The 23445-nt window shown below is 43.0% G+C and overlaps 1 protein-coding gene across 1 annotated transcript in view; it reads left to right on the forward strand.

Moving 5' to 3' along the window:
* WRN (WRN RecQ like helicase) overlaps positions 1 to 23445 on the forward strand; it is a 442993-nt gene that overhangs the window by 51755 nt on the left and 367793 nt on the right. Inside the window, 2 exon segments of the mRNA XM_030194495.1 lie at positions 11050 to 11199; positions 13162 to 13234. Of these exon segments, the coding sequence (XP_030050355.1) occupies positions 11050 to 11199; positions 13162 to 13234 (223 nt within the window).

Consider the following 23445-nt stretch of genomic DNA (forward strand, 5'->3'; position numbering starts at 1 on the left):
GCTAGAGCTCCTTGTCCACTGCACACTAGTTCCTGTGAAGAGAGATTAAAAATAAAGAAAACAAATAATTATTTTTGCAGAGTCTCTAATTTATTACCCCTAAGGTTCTGAACACCCCTTAGCCCTCTCCCAGGATCCTAAGTTCCCCATTTCTGCTGTTATCCTGGCAAGTTGGTTGGGCAGTCAGCACTCCTTCCCAGATTTGGAGGGGATACCTGATTCTGTTCCCTCAACATAATCCTGGAGGAATTGGCTTCTAGGTCTGCCTGTGTGTAAAACTTTGTAGAGCAACAATGTTCTAGATCTCCTCTTTCTTGAATGCCCCCTACTTATTGCCAATAATTTATGCATCTCAAGGAAGTGACCCTAAAGCAAGAGGGAAATAGGAGAGGGAAACTGAAAGAGCCTTTGCCCTCTTCTTGCACCAGGAGGACCAAGTAACAATGGCAGGAATCATCTGGTAATTAGTCACAGAAACATAGAAATACAGAAAAATGAAGGCAGATAAACACCATATGGTATATCCAGTCTGCCTCTCCATGCCTAAGTACTTGTCCCAAGCTTTCTTGAAGCCAGATACAGTTTTCATCACCACCACCTCTACTGGGAGTTCATTTCACAAATTCACCACTCTTTTCTGTGAAGGTTATTTCTGAGTCTATCCCATTTAACTTTTCATAAGTACATAAGTATTGCCATACTGGGACAGAGCAAAGATCCATCAAGCCCAGTACTCTGTTTCCAACAGTGGCCAATCCAGGTTACAAGTACCTGGCAAGATCCCAAAACAGTACAATATATTTTATGCTGCTTATCCTAGAAATAAGCAGTGGATTTTCCCCAAGTCCATCTTAATAATGGCTTATGGACTTTTCTTTTAGGAAGATTTGCAAACCCTTTTTTAACCTTGCTAAGTTAACTGCTTTTACTACATTCTCTGGCATCAAAGTCCAGAGTTTAATTACATGTTGAGTGAAGAAATATTTTCTCCAATTAGTTTTAAGTTTACTACTTAGTAGATTCATTGCGTGCACCCAAGTCCTAGTATTTTTGGAAAGAGCAGAATGTAATTCAGGTCTATCCATTCTACTCCACTCATTATTTTATAGACCTCTATCATATCTTCCCTCAGCTGTTTCTTCTCCAAGCTGAAGAGCCCTAGCCACTTTAGCCTTTCCTCATAGGGGAGTGGTCCCATCCCTTTTATCATTTTTGTCGTCCTTCTCTGTACCTTTTCTAATTTCACTTTCATCTAGTGCCTCCTCATTCCAGAGCTTCCTTTTAATTGAAAGAGACTTGCCTCCTGTGCGCTTATGCCATATAGGTTTTTAAATATCTGTAACATATCTCCCCTCTCCCACCTTTCTTCCAAAGTGTTCATATTGAGATATTTAAGTCTGAGCCTGTATGCTTTATGACAAAGACCACTGACCATTTTGGTAGCCACCCTCTGGACCGACTCCATCCTGTTATTTATTTTTTTGAAGATGTGGACTCCAGAATTGTACACAATATTCTAAATAAGGTCTTACCAGAGTCATAATTCAAAGGACATCATTACCTCCTTTTTCTTATTGGCCATTCCTCTCCCTATGCACCCAAACATCTTTCTAGCTTTCACCATCTCCTTTTCTGCCTTGCTTCTTGGAGCAACTGGTCCAGGACCTGACAAGAGGGGGAGCCATTTTGGATCTGGTCCTTGGTGGCATGCAGGGCATAGTGTGAGAGATGGCGGTGTTGGGTCCCCTGGGAAACAGTGATCATAACATGATCAAGTTTGAGCTACTATCTGTGATGAACCCTCAAAGGAAATCTACTGTAGCTGCATTTAATTTTCAAAAGGATGACTATAATAAAATGAGGAAAATGGTTAAAAAGAAGCTAAAAGGATCGACTGCTTAAGGTGAAGACATTATTAAAAAATACCATCTTGGAAGCCCAGACCAGATGCATTCCACATATTTGCAAAGATGAAAAGAAGAGAAAACGACAGCCAGCATGGTTAAAAGGTGAAGTAAAAGTGGCTATTACAGCCAAAAAGTTATCCTTCAAAAAATGGAAAAAGGAACCAAATGAAGAACTGGCAAGTCAGATGCAAAGCATTAATAAAGAAGACTAAAAGAGAATATAAAGAGAAACTTGCTGTAGAAGGTAAAACTTACAGTAACAAGTTTTTCAGGTACATCAGAATCAGAAAGCCTGTGAGGGAATCCGTGGGACATTAGATCATGAAGGAGCAAAAAGGGCATTCGGGGAGGACAAGGCCATATTGGAGAAACTGAATGAATTCTTTTCTTCTGTCTTCATGGAAGAAGATGTAAGAGATCTGCCTGTACTGGAAATGGTTTTCAAAGGTGATGATGTGGAGGAACTGAAATCTTGGTGAACCTGGAAGTTGTTCTGAGCCAGACTGACAGATTAAAGAGTAGTAAATTACCCGGACCAAGTGGCATACATCCAAGAGTTCTGAAGCATGAAATTGCTGATCAGCTGTTAGTAATATGTAACCTGTCATTAAAATCATCCGTAGTACCTGAAGATTGGAGGGTGGCCAATGTGATGCCAATTTTTAAAAAAGGGTTCCAGGGGTGATCTAGGAAATTACAAACTAGTAAGCCTGATGTCAGTGTTGGGCAAAATAGTGGAAACTATTATAAATAATAAAATTATAGAATACATAGACAAACATGGTCTAATGGGACAGTCAGCATGGGTTCAGCCAAGGGAAGTCTTGCCTCACCAATTTGAGTCATTTTTTTGAAGGCACGAATAAACATGTGGATAAGGGTGAGCCGGTTGATGTAGTGTATTTAGATTTTCAGGTGAGAGACTCCTGAAAAAAATTAAAGAGAATGGGGAAGAGAAAAGGCAAAGCTGTGGTGCTGTCCTCCTCGAACACGGCTAGGGTTCCCACCACTTCTCAGTCTATTTTGGAGAGATTCGGGGTCATAACGTCGGGAAAATCGGTTCTTGCTTCGGGGAACAGCAAGGCTTTATTGCCGAATCTCAGTGGAGGGAGTGACTTTGAGTCCCCCTGTTGGCACGACCCCTCCAAGACCCGGAAATAGTAATGCTTCGCTATGGAGGTCAATAATGGAAACGCCTGAAGTGGGTTAGGATTTTCATGTGACCCGAGGAGGTCCTGGTGTAGCATCGACTCCGGATAATAAACCAACTGGGGGATTGGAGAGTGAGCTCTTCCCCCCCGAAGATATCTGGAGTGGTTTCTGTGGAGAAATTGGACTTGGTGAAGCCAATAATGTCATAAAGGACATACTATAGGAACTGCAGCAGAATGTGAATAACTGTCTTCTTCAGATGTTTAAAATTTTTCACTATGTGAGTTAAAGAATTTATATTAATACTTATCTAACAAAGTGGAAGTCCAAGATATAAAAAGAGACTTTGATTATGGAAATGGCTTCTCTATGAAAATTAGATAATTTCTTGTAAAAACTGGAATTTCTGGAGAACCAATTAAGGGAAAATAACTTGAGAATGATAAATTTACCTATAATATCCTATATATTAGCTACTGAATTCTTGAAGAAATATTTCTCTGATACTTTGCTAATACCTTCTGATAGCCACCTTTTGGTGACTAAAATTATATTTCCTTTAAAATCTTCTTTCAGAGAAAAGAGATGTGTTTAACTGACATTTTGGAAAATTCAGAAGTTATAGATATATTATTAGTGACTTTCGTCTTTGATAGGAATAACGTTTTGAAATTGTATTTCCTATATATGGTTGATAGTTTTTTGGGTTCAAAGATTGTCAAGATGAGGCTACTGTGAAGATGAAGCTCCCACCTCAGGATCCCAGGTCCCTCTTTCACTCAGGGTGAGCTGGTTCTCAGTATGCAGATTTTATGCAAATTATTCTACTACCCCTTTCTGCTCAGGGTGACCTGCTTCTCAAAGGCAAACACAGTCAGGTCTCACCAACAGGATATTCTCTTACAAATCTTTTATTCCCACTTTCTGGGGCACACTTCTTCCAGCTTAAAACACTTTTACAAGCTTAAACAGTCCTTCCAGCTTAAACATTTCTTCCTAGTCAGTTCAATCTTCCAGCTTAAGCACCTGGACACTCAGTCCTTCCTGGTAACATGAACACCCCAGTCCTTCCTTGTAACCCGGACACCCAGTCCGTCCTTGTAACACACAGTTCTTATACCTGGCACTCTAGGGCCTTCTTACCCCAGCCAGCTTCCTTGCTTTGCACACAGTTCACCACCAGTCCAAAGGGCTCAGCCAGTACTTCACATGGGGACCTCCTGCTTCAGCTACCAGCTCTCTTCTTCTGCTGCTAGCTCTCCTCACCCCCTCACCACTCAGGTGGGGTATTAAGTGTTTAATGGCCAAACAGGACCCAGCCCATAACCTGCTGCACCTGTTTCCACCTCCAGGACTCTCCCCGGTCCTAGCGACCTCCAGCTATACCTCCCCTTACTGGCTCCCTTCAGCGACTCACCCAGCCCTTCTCCCTGGACATTTTAGGGGAACAGCGCCCTCTAGGGGCCTAACCAGGGTAGGACAGCCTCTCCCTTCTCACAAGATGAATATATTTCCTGACACATCAAGGGAATCGCAGAGTGGGAGGTGTGAAGTCTTGGCTTTTCAGCCAGGAATCATTGCCCCAGGTGGGACCTTCCTAGCACGATTCCCTTGTAAGTGTTTTATTTTCCTTATTACTTATTTGTTTGAACCTAAGAAATTATAGAGTTTGTGGAAACAGATGAAGAATCCTCTGCAGCAACTTCCTTCAGTTACCACTGTACTGGCTGCAATAACCAATTAACCTTCCTCCCTCAGAAAATGTGAAGTGTAAGATTAACCATTTTGAGTTTTTCTTATTTTCTTTAAGATTGTTTTCCTGATCTTGGATCTTCCAATTGTGGACAATTATGTAAATATATATTGTTGAGAGAAAATGTTTTCCTTTTTATATTAATTTCTGTATTTCCTTACATTTATGTGATAAATGTGACTGTAATTAAATAAAATGATAAAATTAAAAAAAAAAGAGTCAGGAGATAGGAGGCAAGGTTCTGGTGTGGATTAGGAATTAGTTATTGGACAGAAAACAGAGGGTAGGGTTAAATGGTCATTTCTCTCAATGGAAGAGGGTGAACAGTGGAGTGCTGCAGGGATTGGTACTGGGACTGGTGCTGTTTAACATATTTATAAATGATATGGAAATCGAGGTGATTATATTTTTCAGATGATGCAAAACTACTCAAGGTTGTTAAAACACATGCAGACTGTGAAATATTGCAGGAAGACCTTAGGAAACTGTAAGGCTGGGCATCCAAATGGCAGATGAAATTTAATGTGGACAAATGCAAGGTGCTGCACATTGGAAAGAATAATCCGAATCATAGTTACCTGATGCTAGGTTCTACCTTGGGAATAAGCAACCAAGAAAAAGATCTAGGTGTCATTTTAGATAATACGCTGAAATCTTATGCTCAATTTGATTAGATTGTAAGCTCTGTTGAGCAGGGACTGTCTCTTACATATTTAGTGTACAGCGCTGCGTACGTCTAGTAGCGCTATAGAAATGATTATTATTAGTAGTAGTAGTAATGTGTGGCAGCAGCCAAAAAAGCAAACAGGATGTGAGGAATTATTAGGAAAGGGATGGTGAACAAGACCAAACATACTATATTACCTCTGTATCGCTCCATGGTACGACTGCACCTTGAGAATTGCTTGGTTGCTGTATTTCAAAAAAGATATAGCGGAATTAGAAAATGTTCTAAGAAGAGCGACCAAAATGATAAAGGGGATGAAACTCTTCTCATATGAGGAAAGGCTAAAGAGGTTAGGACTCTTCACCTTGGAAAAGAGACAGATTAAGGGAGATATGATTAAAGTCTATAAAATCCTGAGTGGTGTAGAATGAATAGAAGTGAATTGATTTTTTTACATGCTCCAAAAGTACGAAGACTAGGGACACTCAAGGAAGTTACATGGAAATACTTTTAAAACAAATAGGAGGAAACATTTTTTCACTTAACGAATAGTTAAGCTCTGGAACTCTTTGCCGGAGGATGTGGTAATAGTGGTTAGTGTATCTGAGTTTAAAAAAGGCTTGGACAAGTTCCTGGAGGAAAAGTCTATTGTCTGCTATTGAGACAGACACGGGGGAAACTACTACTTGCCCTGGCATTTGTAACATAGAACGTTGCCACATTTTGGGTGACCTGGCTTGGCCACTTTTGGAAGCAGGATTCTGGACTAGATGGACCATTGGTCTGACTCAGTATGGCTACTCTAAAGTTCTTAAGATCATCACATATGATAACACCCAAGTCCCACTCCTCTTTCTTGCACAGAAGTTCTTCACCCCCTTAAACAGTGCCATTCTCTTGTGTTTTTGCAGGCCAAATGCATGACCCTGCATTTTATTTAGCATTAATTATTAGCTGCCAAATTCTGGACCATTCTTCAAGCTTGGCTAGGTGCTTCCTAATGTTGTTCACACCATCAGAATTGTCTACCCTATTGAAGATTTTGGCATTGTCTGCAAAGAGGAAAACCTTACTAGACAGCCCTTCAGCAATATCATTTAAAAAAAATGTTAGAACCGGCCCACCACTGATCACACTACTGGTAACATCCCTTTCCTTAGACTGAGCTCCATTTACTACTACCCTCTGTTGCCTTTCACTCAGCCAGTTCTTATGTCGCCTTTCACTCAACCAGTTCTTAACCCAGTCAGTCACTTTAGGGCCCATACCATGTGCACTCAGTTTATTTATTAGTTGTTCCTAGAGGAGAACTGTGATGCTAGCCACTCTGCAGGAGTGCCTTTCTACTTCATCCCAAACTCGACCAACCTGCATCAATGCCCTTAGAAGCTTCTTTTTTTAAACTGTGGCCTAAGATTGCAAACTTCTCCCCTTCTGTCTGTTCCCATTTCCTGATAACTCCTGTGGGACTCAGCCACATTCCTTGCATGACTTACAGGGTAACTCAGTTGCTTCTGGTTTCAACCTGCTCCTGCAAGGGAGGAACTCTGACCTTGCTCTTGAGGCAAACCACCTAATGGCCCCCACTTGGGGTATGGAAGTGGAGGGAAGAAAAACAGAAGGAGCTGTCTTCTTTTCTTGTGGAGTGGAGGAGTAGCCTAGTGGTTAGTGCAGTGAGCTTTGATCCTGGGGAACTGAGTTTGATTCCCACTGCAGCTCCTTGTGACTCTGGACAAGTCACTTAATCCTCTATTGCCCCGGTACAAAATAAGTACCTGAATATAATAAACCGCTTTGAATGTAGTTGCAAAAACCTCAGAAAGGCGGTATATCAAGTCCCATTTCCCTTTCCCCTTTCTTTAGATTACTTGATTCTGTTCTGTATGGACAGGGCAAAATAAGGTCTTTGGTGGGAGGGTAGCTTACTCAGACCCAAGGGGCCTAGTGGCAAAAAAAAAAAAGGAGGGGGGTTAGGGAGACTCCAAGCTTCTGAACAAGAGTAATTGGAGAACTGCTATCCTGGGAGTACAAATTCAGATCCTGCTGCACCAGCTCAAAACACGTCCTCAATCTGCTGGAAATACTGAAGAGCTATAGGCAGCACCAAACCCCCATAAGGGAACCAGTGAGCTCCAAGCTTTTTCTCTGGCTCCTTCTGCTGGCAGGGGAACATAACTTTCTGGGTTGGTACGGACAATAAAGAAATTGAAATGTTATAGCTCAAGGATCTGTCCTCGGACCCCTTCTTTTCTCAATTTACACCTCTTCCCTGGGCTCGCTGATCTCATCTCATGGGTTCCAATATCATCTCTATGCTGACGACATCCAGCTTTATCTCTCCACACCAGACATCACTGCGGAAACCCAGGCCAAAGTATCGGCCTGCTTATCCGACATTACTGCCTGGATGTCCAACCGCCACCTGAAACTGAATATGGCCAAGACGGAGCTCATTGTCTTTCCACCCAAACCTACCTCTCCTCTCCCTCCACTCTCTATTTCAGTTGACAATACCTTCATCCTCCCTGTCTCATCTGCCCGCAACCTCGGACTCATCTTCAACTCCTCTCTCTCCTTCTCTGCGCATATCCAGCAGACAGCCAAGACCTGTCGCTTCTTTCTCTATAACATCAGCAAAATTCGCCCCTTCCTCTCTGAGCACACCACCCGAACTCTCATCTACTCTCTCATTACCTCTCGCCTTGACTACTGCAACCTACTCCTCACTGGCCTCCCACTTAGCCATCTATCCCCCCTTCAATCTGTTCAGAACTGTGCTGCGCGTCTTATCTTCCACCTTGACCGATATGCTCATATCACCCCTCTCCTCAAGTCACTTCACTGGCTCCCGATCAGGTACCGCATACAGTTCAAGCTTCTCCTACTAACCTACAAATGCACTCGATCTGCAGCCCCTCAATACCTCTCTACCCTCATCTCCCCTTATACTCCTACCCGTAACCTCCGCTCACAGGACAAATCCCTCCTCTCAGCGCCCTTCTCCACCACCGCCAACTCCAGGCTCTGCCCTTTCTGCCTCGCCTCACCCTATGCTTGGAATAAACTCCCTGAGCCCATATGCCAAGCCCCCTCCCTGCCCATCTTCAAATCCTTGCTCAAAGCCCACTTCTTCAATGTCGCCTTCGGCACCTAACCATGATACCTCCATTCAGGAAATCTAGACTGCCCCAATTTGACTGACTGTATTTTGTGTCCTTTGGACTGTAAGCTCTTTTGAGCAGGGACTGTCCTTCTTTGTTTAATTGTACAGCGCTGCGTAACCCTAGTAGCGCTTTAGAAATGTTAAGTAGTAGTAGTATAGCTCTCTTCCAGTCTGTAGTTTTGAATAACTTTGTCCCAGTGTTCTTTTTGCAGTACCGTGTTTGGCATGTTCAGTTCATACAACAAAAGCACTTGATTCTTCATCCAAAAGATTCAAATTAGCTCAGTTGCTGTCACAGGACTTGGTTTCTATTTAACCTATGGGCCTTGCCAAGGCAGTTTTTTAAACCAGGGCTAATTTGACTTTGCTATGGATTCAAAACTTATTTTTTGTAATTACTTTAGAATATTTCTGTAATTATTGTTTCATATTGAAAGCTTAGAGTATTCTGTATAGGTCAGTGAAAGAAATCCCTATGTTTATGCATTTTGAATTGTAGTTTTAATATGTGAACATATACAACAGTGTGAAATTTTTTAGAAGGCAGAGAGAGAGAACCTGTTTTGCTATTGGCCATGAGTCAGAAAAACAAAGCAATTTTTTGCCCTTTTTATTTATTTACTAGTAAAAAAGGCCCGTTTCTGACACAAATGAAACGGGCGCTAGCAAGGTTTTCCTCGGAGTGTGTATGTTTGGGAGAGTGTATGTGAGAGTGACTGTTTGAGAGTCAGAGTGAAAGTGTGAGTCCAATCCATGCTCCTCTGTCACCTGGCCCCTCCATTCATCCCTATCCAGCAATTCCGCTCTCTCCCTGAGGCCTGCCCTGCAATCCATATGCATCCATGGCCATCTGTCCCCTCCATTCATCCCTATCCAGCAATTCCCCTCTCCCTGAGTCCTGCCCTTCCAATCCATGGCCATCCATGCTCCTTTGTCACCTGGCCCCTCCATTCATCCCTATCCAGCAATACCCCTCTCTCCCTGAGGCCTGCCCTGCAATCCATATCCATCCATGCCCATCTGTCCCCTCCATTCATCCCTATCCAGCAATTCCCCTCTCCCTGAGTCCTGCCCTTCCAATCCATGCTCCTCTGTCACCTGGCCCCTCCATTCATCCCTATCCAGCAATTCCGCTCTCTCCCTGAGGCCTGCCCTGCAATCCATATGCATCCATGGCCATCTGTCCCCTCCATTCATCCCTATCCAGCAATTCCCCTCTTCCTGAGTCCTGCCCTTCCAATCCATGCTCCTCTGTCACCTGGCCCCTCCATTCATCCCTATCCAGCAATTCCCCTCTCTGCCTGAGGCCTGCCCTGCAATCCATATGCATCCATGCCCATCTGTGCCCTCCATTCATCCATATCCAGCAATTCCCCTCTTCCTGAGTCCTGCCCTTCCAATCCATGCCCATCCATGCTCCTTTGTCACCTGGCCCCTCCATTCATCCCTATCCAGCAATTCCCCTCTCTCCTTGAGGCCTGCCCTGCAATCCATATCCATCCATGCCCATCTGTCCCCTCCATTCATCCCTTTCCAGCAATTCCCCTCTCTCCCTGAGCCCTGCCCTCCCAATCCATGCCCATCCATGCTCCTCTGTCCCCTGCCCCCTCCATTCATCCCTTTCCAGCAATTCCCCTCTCTCCCTGAGCCCTCCCCTCCCAATCCATGGCCATCCATGCTCCTCTGTCCCCTGCCGCCTCCATTCATCCTTTTCCAGCAAGTCCCCTCTCTCCCTTCCATGACCCCCCCTCGCATCCATGCTCCTCTCTCTCCCATGTTTCAGCCTGGCCTGCCCTCTTCTCCCCCCCCCCCCCCCTTGGCATCCATGCTGTCGTTTCTCCCCTGCCCTCCCGCTCCCATTGTTGTACTTTACTGGCCACCCTCTTCTGTGCCCCCAACATGCGTTTTTTTTTTGTTTCTTCTTGTAAAATTTACCTCCGTGGCGGTTCCGGCAGCGAAGCGTCAGGGAAGGAGGCGGCGCTCTCGACGTCTAGGTTTCCCTTCGCTGTGTTCCGCCTTCTTTTGACGTCATCCTTGACGAAGGGAAGGCTAGACGTCGAGAGCGCCGCCTCCTTCCCTGACGCTTCGCTGCCAAGCGATGCGATTGGTTGTGTCATTGCTCCGCCCTCGACGTCATCACGTTTGACGCGTGGGCGGGGCAGACACAATGCGATCTCACCCCCTTCACTTTGCTAAGAGAGGCTTCATTAGAACGTTGGAGGTGCGTTTTATATAGAGAGATTTTTGTAAGGCGACTTCTGTATTTATGAAAAATATCTTTCAGAAACAAGCTATACTTATACTAAAAACTGTGTATCTTATTCTTAATACATTATAAAGATTCATGTTGTAAATGTTTTATCTAGGATTATTACATACATAATGTTTCTTCCCTCTCTGCCACAAGCTGAAGTGCAAAGAGACATGGAGTCTTAATGGTCTGGTGAAGCATCTCTTCAACAAACAGCTCCTGAAGGAGAAATTGGTGCGCTGTAGTAACTGGGCTCAGTTTCCTCTAAGTGACGAGCAGAAGATCTATGCTGCCACAGATGCTTATGTACGTACCCACATTCACACTGCATTATCTTTGTATATGCCTTTAGTTAAGGCCTCAGAGCCTGCTTTCTCATGCTTCATTCTCGTAAATCAGCAGTATAGCACAGCTTTCTGAAGCATGTCATTCAAAAGCATTTTGTGGTCTGCAAAAAACTAGAGCTTTAGCCACTAATTCTAGGCATTGGATATGTTCAGTGTTTCTTTATTTCTGTACATTTAGATATAACCGTGTGCATAGCTTGAAGTTTCTCTACATTGTGGCAGTGTATAAGTGTCGCTGTGCAAATAGAGATCACTGTATCAAGACCCTTATGGAAACTTTCAGGTGCTAGTGTTTATTGCTACTTGGTAGCAGCTCAGAAAAGAGTCAATCCAATTTTCTTAATAAATTTTGTATGCCTTGTGTGGCAAGAAGTGAAGTGCAGCTCTCCATCTACACTACCTTCCAGGTTGGAGGGGAAGGGAAACAGAACTGTTATGTATGTTTATCTTGATTAAATTGTAACCTTCTTGATGCAGAGACTTTCTCCTCTGTATATCTGTATATCATTTTATAGGTCTAGTAGCGCTTTAGAAGTGGTTAGCGTGTAATAATAGTAGTAGAGCTGAGGATAAAGGTGAGGGAGACAGGCATGGGAATCGGGGTAGGAGAACGGGCATGAATATATTTGCCTGTCTTGAGCACTAAAATGTCTAGCTTAGGCTCTAGCACAGTGACTTCTGTAAAGCACCAGACAGAAATTTGAAAAGGGCCTGATTGCAGCTGGGTGCGTGTATGTATGTGTGTTTATGCTTGTGGTCAAGGCTCATTGAGAGAGCATCTGGGACATTTCAGTGCCAGAGCAGCAACTCTCTGAATGGATTTCATTGGGTCATAGCATATTTGCTGTGAAAATTAAATATCATAGTTCTTTGTATCGTGTTTTTCAAACATTTGATGACAGCAAGTATTGTATATTGCTAGCTGGTCATACTTTACATGTCTGTAACCTCTGGCTCATGCCAAGTGAAATGATAAAAACATGTGTTTGCCTCCTTAGAACAGAAGGAATTCTCTCTTAAAAATAGTTTTAGTGGTTTTCTTTTTGGGCAGAAAAAAAAACCTCGTGTTGGTTAAATTAATTCATACATACAGCCAACCACATGAAATAACTTACATGTCAGTGACCTTATTTGGGGTTAAGATCAGCCATGGCCCTAGGGCAGGGATGCAGTAGTTCAGGCCTGGAGTGCTGCAAGCAGGTTAGGTTTTCAGTTTATCCCTAATGAATATGCATGAAATAGATTTGTATACAATGGAGGTGGTAGCCATGGAAATCTATATCATGCATATTCATTAAGGATATCCTGAAAACCTACCCTGTTTGCAGCACTCCAGACCTGAACTCCTGCATCCCTGCCCTAGGGTCTACTCTATGGAGAATTAACTTGATTCAATAGGGATAAGTTCATTGGTGGATTTTTATTTTCCTTCTCCAGAAGTTTCCTCATCCTGAACTTCCATCTCGTTTGGAATTGTTCTCCTTTTTGGTCTGTGGATCGACATGAACCTTCATTCACAACTTGGGATTATTTGCATTTTATTTTCATATTCCCATTGTAACTCAGCCCAGCCATCACAGTGACCATCCTCAGCCAGAGGTCACAGACTCTGGCTCTCTCTAGAATGCGCTAATATAGATTCCAATTTTGACTTTGGCTGGACTACAGAGCTTGGACATTGGCTTGGACTGCAGAGCATTTGTAATCACAACTGGCTTTGGAAATGGAATCCTAACCTTTGATTTAAATGAAATTCTTTAGATAGCAATGGGCAGCACTTGCATCTGAACTCCTTGACCAGCCCAAAGCTATTTTCAGTACAGTTCAAAGCTGAAAAGCACTTCAAATACGTGCATATGCTTCCTTTGCCCTCACTTGTTTCTCATACCTAGAATTTATTGGGGTGTTTATATTTTTGCAGGCTGGTCTCCTTATTTACCAAAAACTAGAAAAAATGAGTGCTGCAGAACAGACACTGCTGAGCTGTGAAAGTGGTAAGTTGAATCTTGTGGGCATAATCCAAAACAGCTGGTAAATCATAAATGATTATACAATATGTAACAAAATGCTGTCATTTAGATGCCCTGTGCAGTAATTGAAGCTTTAAACAGCACTCTAAATAGGTGAAATGAAAAAAGATGTAGCACAAGTATATTTGTTCTCACAAGTTGCAGGACTTATTTTTGGCAGTTTTTTTAAAAAATAATGCTTTTATTATTAATATAATCAAATATACAAGTATCCATAAACTTGAAAAGATTAGAAAACAGGAATACAACAATATAAAGCAAAAAGAGGAAAGTCTCATTATTTAGTCCCACAATATCAGGAGACAAGAAAAAAAAAAAAGAAAAAATTAGAAAATATAATGTATCATCATTGGAGCAGAAATGAGCTATAAAAGCCTACAGCCAGAAGGCGCCATTCTCCAGGCAGTACTTTAGGGCAAACTATAACACCAATTTCTTCTCTGGCCACAATAAATTCAACCAGCTGCTTGGGTTAAAACAGGAATTTTTTTTTCCTTGATAGGAAATGCAACATTTTACTGGAAATTTCAAAATAAATGAAGCTCCCAAAGCCAGTATCCTCGGCCAAAGGGCCAAGAACTCTTTCCTGCGCTTTTGTGTTCCTTGAGATAAATCATGATAAATATGAATATTTGATCTCAAGAACTGTTCATTACCGCATTCAATTCAAGCTTCTGCTACTAACCTACAAATGTACTCGATCTGCAGCCCATCCTTACCTCTCAACCCTCATCTCCCCTTACGTTCCTACCTGTAACCTCCGCTCCCAAGACAAATCCCTCCTTTCAGTATCCTTCTCCACCACCGCCAACTCCAGGCTCCGCCCTTTCTGCCTCGCCTCACCCCACGCATGGAACAAACTCCACGAGCCCATACGCCAGGCCCCCTCCCTGCCCATCTTCAAATCTCTGCTTAAAGCCCACCTCTTCAAGGTCGCCTTCGGCACCTAACCTCTACACCTCTACCCAAGAAATCTAGACTGCCCCAACTTGACATTTCGTTCTTTAGATTGTAAGCTCCTTTGAGCAGGGACTGTCCTTTTTGTTTATTTTGTACAGCGCTGCGTAACCCTAGTAGCGCTCTAGAAATGTTAAGTAGTAGTAGTATGATGGAAATATAATTTCAAAACATAATGTCATGTTCCAAATCAAAAGTCACAAGGAGAGTTGTTCTAACAACCTCCAGTGAACTGTCCAAAAAAGCTGTTAAATCTAGCTCAACTGGAGGATCCCTCTTCACTCCAACCAGAGTTGAACTTCCAGATTTTCCCCCAAGAGTCAAATACTTAGTTCTCACAAGAGGTGGAACGCTCTCTAAAGGGATAAGCAGTATCTCTTGGAAGTATCTGCGCACCATTTCAGTAGGAGATATATTCTCCATACTTACCAGTTTCTGGGCTATCAAAGATCTTTCTTTCAACAAAGACAGCTCAAGATGTTTTAATTCAGTTATCTGTTCATCTTGTCTCTCCAACTGCAGCCCCGTGGGAAACTAACAGATCTAATACAGCAAAAACTGAAAACCAGCCAATCACAATCCCAAAGGGTTGTATAGAGTGAACATACAACAATAACGAAAACGTGGGAATTACCCTCAGAAACCAAGGCTTCCACCAAGGTCTGACCAGCAGGACTCTGATATCTATATAAGATTTTTGTGTCCGCTGTCTAATCTCTTTCATAGGGTAAAACTTTCCCACTTGCTCTCAACTGAAACTGTTCTCATTTAAACATAAGTTTCAAGACATTACTGAGTATACAAATATTCCCAAGTTACAGCTTAGCATAGATAAACTTAGCTTTCTCTTAGCTGACTTGGTAACCCCACATTCCAACTGCTGATTTTCATTCAACGGGGCCCAAATCGTTTCACCCACTTCAGGGCTTCATCAGGAACCACCCAGTTTAAACATGATTACAGGGGTATTGATTTAGCTGACTAGACGTCTCTAGAAACCGGACCCAAAAATCTTATATAGATATCAGAGTCCTGCTGGTCAGACCTTGGTGGAAGTCTTGGTTTCTGAGGGTAATTTCCACGTTTTCGTTATTGTTGTATGTTCACTCTATACAACCCTTTGGGATTGTGATTGGCTGTTTTTCAGTTTTTGCTGTATTAGATTACGGAAGTAGGATTAACAGCCCATACTGTTACTTTGAACATTAAACTAACAAATCTCCATGACTTTCTACCTTGGTAACAATAGTTCCAAATTCATTTTAAATTTCTTTCAATGCCATTTTAAGATTGGAATCCATAGCCCTAATTGCTTGCCAGAGGGATTCCAAAGTTACTATGGCTGGTTGATCAATTTCCCCCAGCAGAGAGATATTACCTCTGGAAGATTCAATCTTCACTCTTCCAGTTTGCAGCAGTGATCTTCTTGTTACCAAGCCTGTCCCAGAAGGTTCCTGCATTCTATCTTCTGCTGCTAAAACTCTTTTAGGCTGGGGGTGGGGAGGGGGGGGTCTACCTCTAATCTGATCTGAGTGAAACCCAATCTGCTCTGAGGTCTGCCGATATTCTCAGTATTCCTTCCGAGGTGGGCTGCACAGCTCCAACCCAGCGCACTAATACTCCCTCAAGCATGGTCTATACTAGACCCCTTGGAGCATCGGAAACCAGAGGGTGAACTTTCTGGGCTCCTTTTCTCTTTTCCATGTCTGCAGAAGCCATCTGTGTCTTAGTGGTGTCTTGGAAACACTCACATAAGGGAGAGCAATGCGTCAAGCGTCTTCTCTAGATGCCATCCCTTTTTTGGCAGGTGATCCCTACTATTGAAGGGAGAGACTGTTTCATAGTTTTTAAGGGTGATGTCCTCTTTTTGTTTCATTCCCATCATCTTAATAGTTTCCAACAATTTTTATTGATGACAGTTCGAACAACACTGGTGCTGAGTTACAAATCCAACATAGTTGAAACATATACAAAAACATTTCAACAAAGCATTATCAACTTTTTCTTTTGATTTACCATCCCTTCCTCCCCCCTTCGTTATCTACCAGCTAAAAACTAAGCTGACTCCCCTCCCCCTAGACAAGAGGTAACTGCTAACAAGATCATACCATACCTAAACAACCAACCTGCCACCCTCCAAAGCATATAAATGGAATAAATAGAATAATATAAACCAATATAAATATATATGCACACATGTGAATGTATGCATGTGGCGTGAAAAGGAAAGGAAATGAGGTATTGAAAATACGTTGTGCACATCATTTAATTATTAAATTGGTTTATATTGTTTATATTCCATTTATATGTGTGTGTGTATATATATATATATAATGTTTTATTTATTCCAACTATGTTTTGTAAGTATATACATTCGATATTGTATTATCCTTCATTTATGTACACACATCTTGCCATGAGAGGTATCTTCGTACATACATATATTATTTTTTTTATCGTTGTCAACACAGTTTCTATTTACTATTTGTATTTTTGTATACAATTTTTAATATACCCAAATGATATCTATAAGGCATAATTTCCTCATTATAATTTATTATCATTTGTTTTGTATTGACCAAATGACGTGCATAAAATATTTCCACTATTGAATATCTTCTTTCAACCTAATCAGATCACGCTACTAGGCATACATGTACATGTTTTTAGTTTTTAATCAATTTTTATTATCCTTTATTTTTAATTATTTCAATTATGCTTTGTAAGTATAAACATTTTACAATACATTATCCTTTATTCATGCACACAAATATTGTTATGAAAGATGTCTATGTTAAAAAAAATATATATTTTATTATTGTATACATTTTTTTTGTTTTTAATTATTTTCAATATCCTTTAATTATTTTAATTATGCTTTGTAAGTGTAAACATTGGACATTGTATTACCTTTATTCATGCACACAAACATTGTTATGAAAGATACCTATGTACATACATACATATATGATATTATTTTATACATTTCTCTGTTCTTTTTAACGTATATGTATATTTTATTTTTTTACAATGTAGTTTCTTCTACAGAGTTTTTTACACAATCTTTCAGATCCTTTTTATTCTATATATTTTTATAATTTCTGCTTAGTTTTATCGTCTTCTTTGCTATTATATATTTACACTGTTGTTTTACATATATATATATATATATATATATATATATGTGATCTTTTTTGTAGACTCCTGATGCAGGCCTAGTGGCCGAAACACAGCGTTTGTGTCGAGTCTTTTTACCCAATATACGTTTGCTTTTAGAAGAATTTATTTCTCCAGTCTTTGGTTTCCGTGGTCAAACATCCCACTTTTTCCCCTAACTTGTGTTTTCCTGCTCATTATGTCCTATCTTCCCTCCCTTCTCTTTTCTTTACAGTTTTAGTCTGTAAGTCATGTAGATGATTTTATGCGATGGGCAGGATAGCAAATCCCCAATAAACTTGAAACCCAAATGTCAGCTGCAGACATAATTCTACAGGGGAAGAACGATGTGGATTCTATTCCAGGTACTTCCTTGTGCAAAACAAGATGGGGGGGATGCCTCCCATCCTAGACATAAGGGTCCTGAACAAATTCCTGGCCAAAGAAAAGTTCAGGATGTTTTTTCTGGGAACCGTTTTCCCAATGATTCAGGAAAAAGATTGGCTATGCTCTCTGGACTTTAAGGTTGCATATATTCATATCCCGTTACTTTCAGCCCACAGGAAGTATCTACGATTTCAGTTGGGAACACATCACTACCAGTACCACGTGTTGCCTTTTGGCCTTGCGTCAGCTCCCAGGGTTTTCACCAAATGTCTAGCAGTAGTCGCAGCATCGCTACGCAGACTGGGAGTCCTGTGTTCCCTTATCTTGACAATTGGCAGGTGAAGAGCACCTCAGAGGAGGGGGTGCTTGGGATCCAATGTGGATGAGGACTGTTTGGGTGCTAGAGCTACTAGGGTTTGTTTTAAACTACCCCAAGTCCCACCTTTGCCCTGCCCAATAATTGGAATTCATAGGAGCCCTGCTCAATACAGAGAAGGTTTGAACTTACCTTCCGGGGCCGAGAGCAAACAGTTTCACAGGCTTCTCAGGTTCGAGCCTCTCAGCAGGTCACAGCTTGGCAGATGTTGAGGCTCTTGGGCCACATGGTATCCATAGTTTCTCCGAGGACAAGCAGGCTGCTTGTTCTCACGACTGGGTGACGTCCGCGGCAGCCCCCACCAACCGGAAAGAAGCTTCGCGGGACGGTCGGCACGCAGGGCACGCCCACCGCGCATGCGCGGCCGTCTTCCCGCCCGTGCGCGACCGCTCCCGCCAGTTCCTTTTTTTCCGCGACTGGAGAGAGTTGTGCTTCTGCCACTCTCTCTGTTTCAGCCGCCGGATTTTTCGACCGCGTTTACGCGGATCGTCGCTTCGCTCGGATTACCGTTCGGTTTTCCTTTTTCTTGTTTGGCTTCTCAGTGGTATCAAAACACGGAAAATTTGGAAGATGTCATCCGAGTGTCTCCAGAGCTTGTTCGCTCACTTCATTGGTGGATCGTTTGATCCAATTTGACTCTAGGACTTCCATTCCAAATACCTCGGCCCAGGGCCCCCAAGAGACATAGCCAGGTCTGGGGCAAAACCGGACCGCCGCAAGCCGCCCCACCCCCACACTTGCACCGCCGTTCCTGCCTGCCCGGTCCCTTACCTTTTTGTCTTTGCCTCCAAGTGGACCCTGCACTTGGACCTTGTGCTGGCACCCTGTGCTGCCAAGCTGCTTCCTTTGTGCCTGCTCCCACGGTCTGTCCTCTCCTGTCCGTGCCAGGAGTCAGGACCCCGATGATTGCATAAATGTGATATCGCTCTAATGCAGTCATCTGGGTCCTGGGTGGCACGCAGGAGCAGGGGAGGACAGACCCAGAAATAGGCAGGAAGAAGAAGCTTACTGGCGCCAGGCCCAGGGAATTTTGCCCCCCCCCCCCCCCCCCCCCCCCCCCCCGTTGACGGCCTTTCTCAGCCACAAAAGGTGCTGACAACGGATGCATCCCTCTTGGGTTGAGAAGCTCATTTAGATGGGTTCCACACTCAAGGTGTTTGGTCTGCTCAGGAAATGAATCTTCAGATCAATCTCCTGGAGCTCTGGACGATCTGAAACGCTCTAAAGGCTTTCAGAGACTGACTGAATGAATCATGCCCTCTCTGTCAGGAGGCCGTCCGGATGTGGCATTGGGCTTGCCAACACGGCATGTACCTCCAAGCCACTTATCTAGTGGGCAAAATCAACAGCCTGGCCGACAGACTGTGCAGGGTTATTCAATAGCATGAGTGGTCTCTCAGCATGACTGTTGTTCGCAAGATCTTCCAAATGTGGGGCACCCCCTCGGTGGATCTCTTTGCCACTCAAATCAATCACAAAGTCCCTCAGTTTTGTTCCAGGCTTCAGGCCCATGGCATAACGTCAGATGCCTTCCTTCTCTATTGGAGGACAGGTCTACTCTGTGCATATCCTCCCATACCTCTTGTCGGGAAGACTTTGCTGAAACTCAAGCAAGATTGCGGAACCATGATTCTGATCACAACTTGCTGGCCTCGACAGATCTGGTTCCCTCCTGTTTTGGAATTATCCTCCGAGGAACTGTGGATTATTTTCTGACCCTCATAACTCAAAACAAGGGATCTCTTACATCCCAACCTTCAGTCTCTGGCTCTTGCAGCTTGGATGTTGAGAACATAAAATTTTCTTCCTTGGGTCTTTTTGGAGGGTGTCTACTGGGTCTTGCTGGCTTCCAGGAAAGATTCCACTAAGAGGTTTTATTCTTTCAAATGGAGGAGGTTTGCTGTCTGGTGTGAGTGCAAGGCCCTAGATCCCCTTGCTTTCCATGCACAGACCCTGCTTGAATACCTTCACTTATCTGAATCTGGTCTAAAGCTCAACTTTGTAAGGGTTCACCTTAGTGCCCTGATGGCGAACCTATGACACGCGTGTCAACACTGACACGCGTAGCCATTTTTGATGACACGCGGCGCCGCCGCAGTGTGGTCCGCCCTCCCTCCTCGCTCCCGGAAACTAACCTTAAAGCCTCCTTTCACGTCGCAGCAAGCAGCAGCAGGGCAGGCCACTCCTTCCTTCCGTGTCCTGACCTTGCCTGACGTAACGTCCGCGAGGGCGGAGTACAGAAGGAAGGAGGAGAGGTCTGCTCTGCTGCTGCTTGCTGCAACGTGAAAGGAGGCTTTAAGGTTAGTTCCGGGCCCGGTAGCGGGTGGAGGGGGGCCCGGCGACCTCGGGTGGGCAGCAATCTTGGGTAGGGGGGGCCCGGGGGCGGTCCTAGTAGCAGTGATTTTTCTTGAAGTGACACACCACCCGAGTTATGCTTGGTTTTTTGGTGAATTTTGACACACCAAGCTCAAAAGGTTGCCCATCACTGCCTTAGTGCAATTAGTGCTTATCATTATGTAGAAGGTAAGCCCATCTCTGGACAGCTTCTAGTTGTTCGATTCATGAGAGGTTTTCTTCTGTCAGACCCCTTCCAGTGTCATGGGATCTCAGCTTCACTCACCCAGGTGATGAAAGCTCCTTTTGAGCCACTGAATAACTTCCATCTGAAGTACTTCGTTTTCTTGGTGGCTGTTAATTCAGCTCATAGGGTCAGTGAGCTTCAGACCTTTGCAGTGGATGCTTCTTATACTAAGTTTAATCACAACAGAGTAGTCCTCCACACACATCCTAAGTTCCTGCCAAAAGTGGTGTCGGAGTTCCATCTAAACCAGTCGATTGTCTTGCCAACATTCTTTCCCCGACCTCATGCCCATCCTGGCGAGAGCACCTTGCACACCTTGGACTGCAAGAGAGCATTGGCCTATTACATGGAGCGGACCAGGCCCCACAGACAGTCTGCCCAGCTTTTTATTTCTTTTGATCCCAACAGGATGGGGGTCGCCATCGGGAAACGCATCATCTCTAATTGGCTGGCAGATTGCATTTTCTTCACTTATGCCCAGGCTGGGCTGACCCTAGAGGGTCATATCACGGCTCATAATGTCAGAGCCATGGCTGCGTCAGTAATGCACTTGTGGTCAGCCTCCACTGAAGAATTTGCAAGGCTGGGATGCGATCTCCAGTCCTCTCATTACTGCCTCAAGCAGGATACCCGTCATGACAGTCGGTTCGGGCAGACAGTGTTGCAGAATCTGTTTGAGGTCTAGAATCCAACTCCACCCCCCACCCCACAAGGCCAATTTAATTTTGTTCCAGGCTCCACTCGCACTCAGTTTGTATACAGTTTCAGGTTGATTTCAGTTATGTCCTCACCGTTGTGAGGCCCGATTGTCCAATGTTTGTTATATTTCGTGAGCCTAGGTGCTAGGAATTCCCCACTTGTGAGAAGAAATAGGCCTGTTTGTCCTTGGAGAAAGTGAAGATACTTACCTGTAGCAGTTATTCTCTGAGGACAGCAGGCCTTATATTCTCACAATCCCTCCCACCTCCCCTTGGAGTTGTCTCCTTTCTTGTTTTTACTTTTTTGCTATAGTATATAACTGAGGAGACCACGCTAGTCATAAGTCCCGGACTTGGCAACGTGGGTTGGCGTCACCCACTTATGAGAATATAAGGCCTGCTGTCCTTGGAGAATACCTGCTACAGGTAAGTATCTTTGCTTTTATTACTTTACTGTACTTTCTCCATATCCTTTTCTTATCTATGCTCCTTTCTCCTATCCATGACTCCACCCCTTGTTGCTAGGATTCTAGTTTCATCCTCCCTCCCTCATCTTTGACATCCTATCCCCATTGCTGATTCCCCTTTCTTCTTTCTCAGTGCTGATTGCTAAGATCACTTTAACCCAAAAAACCTTAAAGGAGAGGTCAGAAAATATATTCTTTTAACTAAAATAACATGCATATTATTTAATACAAATTCTATGTTAATTTATTGCTATAGAGGTTCAGAAAATGTACAGCAGAATTTCTTAACACCACAGGAAAATGGGAGCTATGAATGTACTATTTTGTTTTGTTTTGTACAGTTTAAACATAGAAAATTAAAATAAACCCCATCACCCTCCAAAAAACAAGATTCACAGTCCTAACTCTAGATTTATTTTTTTCTTTTCTAACGCTTGATTTTTTTTTCAGTAATGTTTGATCATGTAACCTGCTTGAATTTTCAAGTGTGTGAATATTATAGCTTCCCCCATCCCCCTACTGCTTAAGATTTTATTGGGGCAAACTGTAAGCTGCTTTGTCTATAACGAGGGCATGCCAGTGTTCACATTTCTTACAAACTTATGTTGTGAAAAACTTCTAGGACTAGATAACCCTTATCAGAGAAACTGGGTAAAAATTGGATGGATGAAGGAATTCAAATATGTAAAATATTATCCCACTTTTTATCTGTGGGAAAAATGTTAATTATATCAGACCTGATTGCAGATTTTTTTTGTGTGAGTGAGTACAAAAGTAAATATGACACTATTGTGGTAAGTGAATGAAAAAGAGAGCTCATTAGCGGAATGAAGGTAATGGTTGAGAGAGCGAGAAAACATAATGAGGAAGATAATATGGAATACATGAAGAGAATTAAAAATAGGAAGACGTGAAAAGACAATAAGAAAAAATTGGAGAATATGAAGAGTTAGAAAAACAATCAAGGAAAGATTTGGAAAATTGTAATCCTATGTAATAAAATTCCTGGACACATGCTTTTCACTCAACAAATTGTTAAAGCTCTGGAACTCATTGTCAGAGGATGAGGTAACAGCAGTAAGTATGTCTGGGTTTAAAGGTTTGGACAAGTTCCTGGAGGAAAAGACCATATCTTGCTTAATAACAGATTATGGGAAAAGCCACTATTTACCCTGATATCGGTAGTATGGAATCTTGCTACTCTTTAGGATTCTGCCAGGTACTTGTGACTTGGACTGGCCACTGTTGGAAGCAGGATATTGGGCTAGATGGACCATTGATCTGACCCTGTATGGCCAATCTTATGTAGAGTTTGATGGTAGATAAAGACTCACTTAAGTATTTGTCACACTCCCTTAAACCATACAAGGACTGTGGAGTCTCGTCATTCAAGTCACTGATGGACTGGGGAGAAGTTTGCATGCTCAGTCCCTTTATTTGATGGTTGGTGGCATGGATGTTTGCTGTTCAACTTTAGACAGAGTTAACAGAAAACCAGCAAAACCAGATTCTTGAACTTTTTGTTAGCAGGCCAAGAACCATCCATAATTAAT

Source organism: Microcaecilia unicolor, chromosome 2 (assembly GCF_901765095.1).
Source record: "Microcaecilia unicolor chromosome 2, aMicUni1.1, whole genome shotgun sequence".
Classification (NCBI taxonomy): Eukaryota; Metazoa; Chordata; class Amphibia; order Gymnophiona; family Siphonopidae; genus Microcaecilia; species Microcaecilia unicolor.